This window comes from Quercus suber, unplaced genomic scaffold (assembly GCF_002906115.3).
Source record: "Quercus suber isolate HL8 unplaced genomic scaffold, Cork oak 2.0 scaffold_169, whole genome shotgun sequence".
Lineage (NCBI taxonomy): Eukaryota > Viridiplantae > Streptophyta > Magnoliopsida > Fagales > Fagaceae > Quercus > Quercus suber.
In genome coordinates, this window is record NW_027069629.1 from 1,047,528 (window position 1) to 1,058,174 (window position 10,647).

General features: G+C 30.2%; 1 protein-coding gene across 1 annotated transcript; it reads left to right on the forward strand.

Annotated features, from left to right (window-relative positions):
• The first annotated feature begins 5,754 nt into the window (after positions 1–5,754).
• Positions 5,755–8,914, forward strand: LOC112009970 (polygalacturonase QRT3-like). The gene is made up of 3 exons (XM_024042324.2): positions 5,755–5,931; positions 6,038–6,265; positions 7,898–8,914. Exons 1-3 carry the CDS (start codon positions 5,755–5,757, stop codon positions 8,912–8,914), a joined length of 1,422 nt encoding a protein of 473 aa, XP_023898092.1.
• The last annotated feature ends 1,733 nt before the right edge of the window (positions 8,915–10,647 follow it).

A 10,647-nucleotide genomic window follows, 5' to 3' on the forward strand; every position in this document is an offset into this window, starting at 1 on the left:
TATGATTTTTTTTTTTCTGCTTTTGAGTTTTAATTCTTCTATTTGCTGACTTTGGTTCTTGCATTTGCTCTTAACCACGGTCAAATTCTTTATAGATTTCCAACTTTTCTACTTGCAGCTAATGGAAAAGCTAATAATCAACTATGTGCTTTTTTATTTTTCAAATTTGTCGGAAGTGATGAAAGAACTTGGAAGGCACAAACCATATAAACAATTGAGATTAGACATTGATCTAGAGTCAAGAAAGTTTCTAAAGTAAGGAACAAAAGCTTGGGATTAGTGTATGCTTCCCATCTCAACAACTTGAATAGGCTTTGCATTCAGGTTTGGATACTAAAATATTTTCAAAAGAAGATTATCCTACTTTTTTACTTTTGCTTCCTCCTTATGATAATGAGTCTAATCACGAAAAAGCTTTTATAATCATTAAAATAATATGTTGTGCTTAATGTATAATAAAATAGTGTTATTGGATATTATGTTAAAATGATGTTCTTGCAATTACATGAACGCAAGTTATGAAAAAGATTATAAATTAGAAGAGTAATGTTAAGGACATGTCCTTAACATTACTCTTCTTCCAATGCCTCAAAAGGATTCTATCAAAAAAGGGTTAGAAAAAGATTCAATCTTTGAATGAATTTAATCTCATCCATTATATGGCAATAAAATAACTATTCAATTTTTTTAAAAAAGGAAACAAATAACTATTCACTTATATTTGAATAAATTGAAGTATTCAAAGAATTTATATATATATATATATATCTCACATGACCTTTTTTATAGTATGATTTAGTATGTGATTTTATATATATAGAAAGGGTAAAGTTGAATACACGTAACTAAAAGTAACTTTACTTTGGTAAAAGTCTTGTAATTTATTTGGTAGTATTATTTGATTTATGGAACTTGATGCAAATATAAATTTGAATTTGTGGGGACATGTATGGTGATTGTTGAGATATCCATCCATCATGCTAATTGCTTTATGCAATTTGATTAGTTTTCTGTTTTCTGTTTTGTTTTGTTTTTTTTTGTTTTTCTGAGAAGAATCTTTCGAGTAGTTTGTCATGACCTTTTATGGATGATTTGGTAGGTATGAATAGTATCATTGACAACATGGTCGCTTGTTATTTGTATAAGTGTGGGAAGTGAATGAAAATTAAAATTGAAAAGGTTCTTTTGGTGGAAGTGTTAAAAAAAAAAAAACCTCAAACTCTTGCTATCAGTGCAGGATCAGGAGGATTTGGATCTCCTGGGCTAAAGATATCAATGTCGTATGTCTTGGATTTTTTACTGAGAGTGGAATCAATTGATCACTTTCAGTCTTCCAGTTTATGCTTCAAACATTGTAAATGATCAAAAGCACCAATCTTTAAATAAATTAAATTGAATGCAACTACATAGTGTGCGTCTGACTTCAAAGGTCCATTTGAATACAACTTATTTTTGCTGAAACTGAAAACTGAAAACTGAAAATTGAAAACACTGTAGCAAAATAATTTTTAAATATGTGAATAGTACTGTGAGACCTATTTTTAATATTTTTAAATGCATGCACTGTTCATGAACAGTAAATTTTGTCTCTAAAAGTCAATAACTACCGCTTAAAAAAAAAAAAAAAAAAAGAAGAGAAAATGCAGCCGTGGTATCCAAATCCACATCAAATTAAAAAGTCAGCTTATTTTACTATCTAATTTATTTTTACTATTATTCATGAGTCCCACTGCAATTTTTGGTACTATTCATAAGTCTTACGATACTATTTCGGCTAACTTTTACTTTTATTTATAGTATTTTTAACAAAAATTTTCAGTTTCAACAAAATAAATGGATCCCAAATGAACCCATAACATTTGAATTTAATTAGAAAACTTAATGTACTAAGAAACTGTACCTTTGTTTTAAGTTTTCTTCACTAAAGCTAACGTACAAGAGTATGCCCTAGATATAAATCTTGCTTAAAATTGAATATGGTGTAGAAGTTTCAATTCCTAATGAGAGAGTCAAAATAACTTCGTACACATTTTGAAAGTCTATTGAAAAATATGAATTAGATCCCAAAGTTTTAATCCATGGACGCAGGTAGGTTCCAACATATTGGATTATCAAATAGATGATAATTATAAGAATTTTAAATTTTAGGTGTTCTAATGCTTTTCCTAGTTGCATTAGGATTATTTCCTTTTTTTTTTTTTCTTTCTTTTTTTCTTTTCCCAGTTGAATTAGCATTTTTTTTCTTTTCTTAATTAATTTGTTTTTCCTTTTTCAAGTAGGAGTTAGTTAATTATTTCTTTTCCTAAGAGAAGTAGGAGAAATGGATTAATATTATTATTTGGTTATTAATGGGTAGCAAATTTTTTTCCTGGTTAGATTTAGAGAAAAGAAATTACAGGTTTTTTTAGAAAAAATAAATTCACATTTCACACACTCAAATAGTGAGCTCTGAAATCCCCCACTACGGTTCACACTCAACATTAAAAATCCACCATGTACCGTAATATGGTCTTGTAAGAGCATAGAAATAGCCCAAGGCCCACTTTGAATAGTGGTGTTAGGTGTTTGTAGCCTAATACAATTAATTTGTAAGAGAATGAGTTTGCAAGGTCAATTGTAATACTTTGTTGCGATCTAGATATGAACTCAGTGGAATTAAGGCTTGTAAGATGATAAAGAGAAGCAAAACATAGGGATAAAACACTTCCTCAGGCCTGGTCGAGGAGGCAATGTTTATATAAAATTAACTTAAGTGTTGATACAGGGTCATATTCTCTTCCGTCTAATCCTTCCTTTATGATCTAGCCCGTTTCCTAGAGGGATTCCTTTCCTTTATATAGTCACTCTTATTGCATTTGAGCCTTCCACCTATACGTCTCTAGGTAGCAATTTGGATGCTTGTCCCATCAGGACTCTACTAGAAGTGGTAGAATGTGTTGTGAGCTGTGTGAATATTGTTTAAGTATCATTTTCTCTCTTCTTTACTTGCACATCTTTAATGTTTTCTATGGTGCCCTGCTGTTTGGTGCAAGTGGTCAGTTGAAGTATTCTCAAGGTGCACTCGTTCCTCGGGCTCCTCAGACAATAGGTCTTTATGTTTTCCCTCCTTGGATCTTAGTCCACATGTCGGGCTTGAATTGGTGTGATCTCTACGTTTTCCCTCCTTGGACCTTAGTACACGTGTCGGGTCCACAGATTGATGCACGAATGGGCCTTTCCCCATCCTCGGACCAGGTCCATGGGCTCTATATTGTGTTTGGATCCTTCTCTCCCACGGGTCTATTTTGTTTGTTTATCTTGTTGTTCAATTGGCAAAAAAAACTCTCAAACAATGTAACTGAACAACTAAAACCCATTTTGAATCTTACCTTTCATCTTGGGTCCTCTATATATGAGACCTGAAAAGTTGTAATAATTGTGTATTATAGATTTTATTTTATACACATCTACGCTGCATCATAAGGTAAAGCTTGAATCTCGTGAATTTTTTTGATTGACATGAGTATTCTAAAATTTGATTTTTAAAATTCAGCTTTTCAAATGGAGTTAATACAATTCAAATTAAATAAAATACAACCTTATAACATATTATTTTAACACATGAATTTAGCCAACATTTTTAAACTCATCTATTTTGTCATAAGTTTTCATCAATCTCCGAAACATATTATTAGCCTTTCTTTAGGCGGATGGAAAGAAGTAATCCCTTCTTCCGTATTAGTTTTTAGTCTTCACATTTGAATCTTTGATTGCTCACAACTCACAAGTCACTAAGTTATGAGTACTGTTTTTTTTGTTTTTTTATTTTTTTTATTTTTTTGTTTTTTTATTTTTATAGGAAGTTATGAGTACTGCTGAATAATAAATTTGTTCCAACATTTTTTTTTACCTGAATCCGGATACTTGAGAGCTTGTTCTTGCTTTTAATTTCTTCGTTGGTGCTCCAATCTCTGAATTCTATGCTACAATTGTTCTTTCTCTTTTAGAATCATGGGTAGATTACAAATATATAGTATGTATATCATATATTATTTTTATTTTACACGTGATATTTATTTGAAAAAAATAAAAAAGAGAGAAAAGAAGAAAGAAACAAATTTTGATTTATGATTTAATTTAACTTAAACCCATATGTGTTCATGGTGAACTAAGTAGAGCCATACCTTAGCTTCAAGATTGCCACCTGCATTGTGTCACTGAACCCATTTAAAGCAAGCATCAATAAGCCTCCCCATGCGCAGAACCTATCTCTGCGGTTGGCTCGATCAAAAATCGATCATATAGATAGTGGCTTTTGTCGCTATTTATGCTTGTGAGTTGTGATGATAAGAATAAAGTAGTCCACTAGTATTACAAAAGTCGTGTATTAAGATAGAATATAATAAGTGAAAAACAAAATTTTGATATCAACAATTAAGATCTTGTAATTATCCAAATAATCGATAGAGTTGTAGACAAAAAGTTTATTAGAACAATTAAGCTATTGTTTCTGTCTAAAAAAATTTACTTTTGAGTTTGAGCAACTACTTGACAATTAAACAGGATGTTCACTTGGCAGATAATACAACTAGGAGTTTTACGTTCAATTTTTATTATACAATATATAATATGATTTTTTTTTTTATGGCCACTACTTACATTTGTTAAGATAGTTTATATTTATATAATCTTATTTCATTCTTGGGTAAGATCATAGTATTCATTAATGTCCTAATTTTGGAATTCTTTTTTATTTTTAGTAGTGTTTATTACATATAAACTGTTTTACACTGTTTTACACATACCTTTAAAAGCAACTAAAATCATGTGTGTAAAACAATGTAAAACAATTTGTATGTAACAAATTTAACATCTTTTTTAAGGTTCACAAACTGCCTATTATTGGAATCATGATGTTATGTAACACACTTCACAAATAATGGACAAAAATTGGCTGTGTTGTTTTTTGAGATAAAAGGAATTTGTTGTCTTTGAGTGTATTGAATTTGTCCAGATAGATAAAAACAATAATATCACTATTTCCTTATGGGTAAGGTTAAGTCATTGATTAATGTCCATATTAACGTTGGGATTCCGTTTCTTATTATCTATATGTCACGCACCTCATCTTAGGGTCAGGCTAGAGAAACTCGTTATTTGCAAACTAACTTAACAAATCCCTATTTGTCATCAGATATTTTTTTCCCTCAAAAAAAAAAAACTTAACAAATCCCTTTCTCCAAAAAAAAAAAAAAAAAAAAAAAATCCAACTATTCACAGTCACACACTATATTATATATCTAGCTAACTCTTAAATAATAAAATAAAAAAAAAAAAACAACAACAACAACAACAATTTTTTTTTTAAATTTATGGAACTTAAAAAAAAAAAAGAAACATAACATTCTCTCAAATTATTATAATCTTATTATTTTCTTTTGGGTAAGTTTAAGTCATGGATTAATTTCCATATTAACTTTGGGATTAATTTTGTTTCTTATCTTAGCCTTACGTACAACCCATTATTAGAATCTATATGTGTGCTTATAAAAATTAATTAATTCATTAAAAAAAAAAAAAAAAAACCCTTAAAAGAGATTACAAGTTTACAACAATAACAACAACAAACTATAAGCACGCAACATTCTCTCCTTAAAATTTTCCTAGATAACCTTTGAAATAGAAAACACCTACCTACCTCTCCCTCTCTCTGATGCTATATATATTCCTTTTCAAGCCTGCAGAGACAAAAAAAAGGATAGCAATTCAAAAACAATGAAGGCCTTTTTGGTATTAAGCTTTCTAATACTGCTGTTGGCAGAAGAAGCTCTATGTTCCCCTAGAGAGCAAAGGCTATCAAAGTTGCTAGAAAAGCTTGAAGCCAAAGTAGCCTCTTCTCCTACTAAGCCACCTTTGATACCACCACAAAAGGCTAAACACAACAAAAAAAGGGTAAAAGAAAATACTTCCACATCTTTATTATTATTATGCTTGTCTTCTTTCTTGTTTGTTGTTTTGATTTTTTTCTTTTCAATGTTCTGGTTTGAATGTGTTATAGACTGGGAGGGAATTCAATCCCATTGCCTATGGAGCAGACCCAACTGGGACAAAAGACAGTAGTGATGCAATATTGCAAGCTTTGGGTGATGCTTTTCAATTGAGAAGTGGACTGGAATTGTTGCCTGGGATCAGTGACTTTGGTGGTGTAGTCATTGATTTGCAAGGTGGAAACTACAAAATTAGTAAACCAATAAGGTTTCCTTCTTCTGGTGGTGGCAATATTGTGGTAAGTCTCTCTCTCAGCCTGCGTGAGTTCTTCTGCTGTCTCTCTAACTGCGTGTGAATTCAGCTGTGTGCCTATCATTTTTAGTATTGTTTTAGCCTTCTAGGACCAGGACACCAATCTTGCAATAAATTAAAGTTATAGTGACAATATAAATTCATAACTTCACATCATCCTCCAATAAATTTATGATTGATGATACGTAAATTTGTAAAATCATTATAGTAAAATTTGTAATATCTTACTTATATTTTAATTTTAATTACTCGTATGTAAAAATTAGACAAAACTAGGTAAATAGAATGTTGTGAATTTTTTATCGTGACTCTAGCTTTCACGCCTATCGGTTATTGTTTTAGGATTAAGGCATGGTTTGGCTGCTTAGTAGTAGCATTATTTAATTTTTTTTTTTATGACTTTTGTGCAAGATTGTTTAAAGTGTATTATATATATACTCATTAATAAAAAAAAAAATAGTTATGAGTAATTAAAAAAAATAGTTTGTCCTAAAGGTATAAATTAAAGAAAATAGTAATTAAGGAATAATTTATATTTAATTATTATTTTTAATATACACACAAATTCATTGTGATGGTGTGTTTTTTATTTTCATTGACACTATATATAATATAACTATTTTTGAAAAAAAAAAATCTAGTACAAGATATTAATTTAAGAGAGGTGCTATGTTTACAATATTTTTATAACAAATCATAAGTATTTAGTTGTTATAAGTTCAAATTTGAATTTAATACTAAAATTACTTTTTTACCCTAACAATAATAACTAATAATAACCTACCACTTAAAATTTATTATAAAAATATTGTAAATATCTCATTTCCTTTCATTTAAAACACTTTTGTATTGTTGAATCCGTTTTTGATACACGTGCATTTCATAGATTAACATTCAAAGTGTTGCACGTGCCACGTTGCATTGCATGTTACAGCCTGTGCTCTGCCTTCCATGCAGGGACGCGCATTAAACACCGGAACTGCCCCTTTTTGCTACTTAATATTCATCAATGCTTCTCAAAAAAAAAAAAAAAAAAATATTCGTCATTAATGCTTCGTTAAACTCTCTACCTTCAACATCAAATTCATTCAAAAATTCAAATTTTTGTCCTTTTTCTCTCTTTATAATCCCTACTAGTTTACAACAATATCAAAGACAGTGAAAACATAGAAAAAAAAAAGTCATATGATTAACTATTCTCTTAGACCAATTGTTAATAGAGAAAAGTTAACAAATAATTTAAAGATATTAGTTTATAAAATGTTTTTAAAAAATTTTAATGCAAAAAGAAAAATGCAATTGATTTTTAACGTCTTTTTACATTTTTCATGAAATTTATATCAAAACTTTTTTTAAAGCTTAAAACAGTATCTTTAAAACATCTATTAACTTTTTTCTTTAAAAAATAACAACTTATAATATTTTAGTCAAGAGCGTAGTACTATATATGTGCAATAATATAGAGAAATTATATACCCGAAAGAAATGTTCAAATACTTTTAAAGAATAATAAACTTCTTTTCCCAATTATTTTAAATAATTAGTAGTTCAACAAGTTCATTCTCTTTCACCCAAAAACAATTATTTTAACTTAGATGATATTGGCATGGTCAATTAGGTACAAGGAGGAACTTTGAGAGCATCAGATACATTTCCTGGTGATCGACACCTCATTGAACTATGGTCACCAAATTCTCCAAACACAGAAAATAAGGTCAAAAATGCTGGATTTTACTATGAGGACATCACCTTCCGGGACATACTCTTTGATTCAAGCTACAGAGGAGGAGGGATTTACATTGTTGATTCAGCTAGAATTCGTATAAACAATTGCTTCTTTCTCCACTTCACAACCCAAGGAATTCTAGTGCAAAAAGGCCATGAAACCTTCATATCAAGCTGCTTTCTTGGACAACACTCAACAATTGGTGGTGATAAAAATGAAAGGAATTACTCAGGCACTGCCATTGACCTAGCAAGTAATGACAATGCAGTCACAGATGTTGCAATTTTCTCAGCAGCAATTGGAATTGTATTAAGAGGTCAGGCAAACATAATCACAGGGGTACATTGTTACAACAAGGCATCATTTTTCGGTGGAATTGGAATATTGGTGAAACTAGGTGGATATTCACAAACTAGAATTGATAATTGTTACTTGGATTACAATTCTATAGTCATGGAAGACCCAGTTCAAGTCCATGTTACTAATGGATTCTTCTATGGGGATGCTACTGTGGTATTGAAATCGATTAAGGGTAAAATTTCAGGGTTAAACATTGTGGATAACATGTTTAGTAGTGGACCAGGGCAAAGTATGGTGCCTATAATAACATTGGATGGACAATTCACTGACATTGATCAAGTGGTGATTGATAGGAACAATGTGAATGGTCTGAGCTTGAAATCAACAGTTGGAAAACTAAGGGTGGCCGGAAATGGGACAAGGTGGGTGGCTGATTTTTCGTCGATGCTGCTATTTCCCAACAGGATTAGTCATTTGCAGTACTCATTTCACACTCTAGGAGAGCCTAAATTTACAGCACATGCAGTGACCAATGTGTCTAATAATGTGGTGGTTGTAGAGAGTGAGAAGCTAGTCAATGGGGTGGTCTCCTTGGTTGTTGATCAGTAAAGTATAATTAGGAAAAAAATTGTACTTATTTTAACAGAAAGTTGTACTATCTTCATCAATTGTTGGTACAAAAAAAAAAGGAGACGAGAATCTTTGCCAGGTCTTTATAATGATTGGTTCTGCTTTTGAGTTTTAATTCTTTTATTTGCCGACTTTGGTTCTTGCGTTTGCTCTACCATGGTCAAATTCTTTACCAAATTTCCAAATTTTCTACGTGTAGCTAATGGAAAAGCTAATAACTATTTGCTTTTTCAATTTTCAAATTTGTCGGAGTTGATGACATTGAGAACTTGGAACTTGGAAGACACAAACGATGTAAAGAATTGACATATGATAATGACATTGATCTAGCGTCAAGAAAGTTTCTAAAGTAAGAGGAACAAAAGCTTGGGAGATATGTATGTTTCCCACCTCATCAACTTGAATAGGCTTTGCTTTACATGCGGGTTTGGATAATATTTTCAAAAGAAGATTATCCTACTTTTTACTTTTGCTTCCTTCTTATGATTATAAGTTTAATCACACCAAAGTTTTTTAAATCATTGAAATGATATGTTTTGATTGATGTATAATAAAATGGTGTTATTAATTAGTGATTATATTAAAATGATGTTCTTGTAATTACAAGTTATGTAAAAGATACAAGTTATGAAAAAGATATTGTAAATAAGATTATGTCCTTGACATTTCTCATCTTCTAATGCCTCAAAGGATTCTACCAAAAAAAGAGTTAGACAATGCTTTAATCTTTGAATGAATTTCATCCCATCCATTATATGGCAATCAAATAACTATTCAATATTTTTTATTTAAAAAAATAACCATTCACTTATATTTGAATAAAATGATGTATTAACTATTAAGTGAATTAAAAAATAATAACATGACCTTTTTAATGATTTGATTTATTCTCCATACCAATTTGAATGAAAATCCTGTGTAAATGAAAACTTATATATATTAATAAACCAAAGCCCAAAGAATAAACCAAATTGATATAAAAATTACTAATTTACAAAATCGCCTTCCTAATTAGAACTCAAACAAAGCATACAGAAAAAGAAAAATAAAGTAAACAAAAACTTAAGAAAAATTATGGGCAAGTACTTTTTTAAATAGACAATATTTTATAAACATTTTAAAATAAGATAATAATCAAACAAATGAAAGAAAGAAAATAAATAATAGTTATGACTCTCCTAAGTAAATTTATCTTGTTAAGAGTTTTGTAAGTTAGTATTATTATTTGATTTCACGACACTCAAATAGAGATATAAGTTTGAAATTGTGGGGACATGGATGGTGAGATGTCCATCCATCATGCTAATTACTTTATGCAATTTGAGTAGTTTTTTTGTTTTTGTGTTTTCTTTGAGGAGAATCATTTGAGTAGAAGTTTGTCATGAGTCATGACCCTATATGGATGACTTGGTCGGTATATGGATAATATCATTGACATTTTATGGTTTGCTTGTGCTCTCAAAAGAGAACATGGTTTTGTGGGCTTGCAAAAAAGTATGATGGTGATGTGAAGAGTGATTGTGTAGCTTTGTGTTTGTATGATTGTATCAATGTGGGCAGTGGATGAAAATGAAAATTTAAAAGGTTCTTCCGTTGGGACTGTCCTAACCAAGTGTTCAATTATTACTTGTTTTGTTTATGATAAAATAAATAAAAACTCTTGCCGTCAGTACAAGATTTTGATCTCCTGGGCTGAAGACATAAATTCTATA

Bases quoted from the DNA above. Each gene is read 5' to 3' on its own strand.
- LOC112009970 (XM_024042324.2), top strand. From the start codon at position 5,755: ATGAAGGCCTTTTTGGTATTAAGCTTTCTAATACTGCTGTTGGCAGAA. The intron at 5,932-6,037 runs GTAAAAGAAAAT...AATGTGTTATAG, and splicing joins CTAAACACAACAAAAAAAGG to ACTGGGAGGGAATTCAATCC. The intron at 6,266-7,897 runs GTAAGTCTCTCT...ATGGTCAATTAG, and splicing joins CTGGTGGTGGCAATATTGTG to GTACAAGGAGGAACTTTGAG.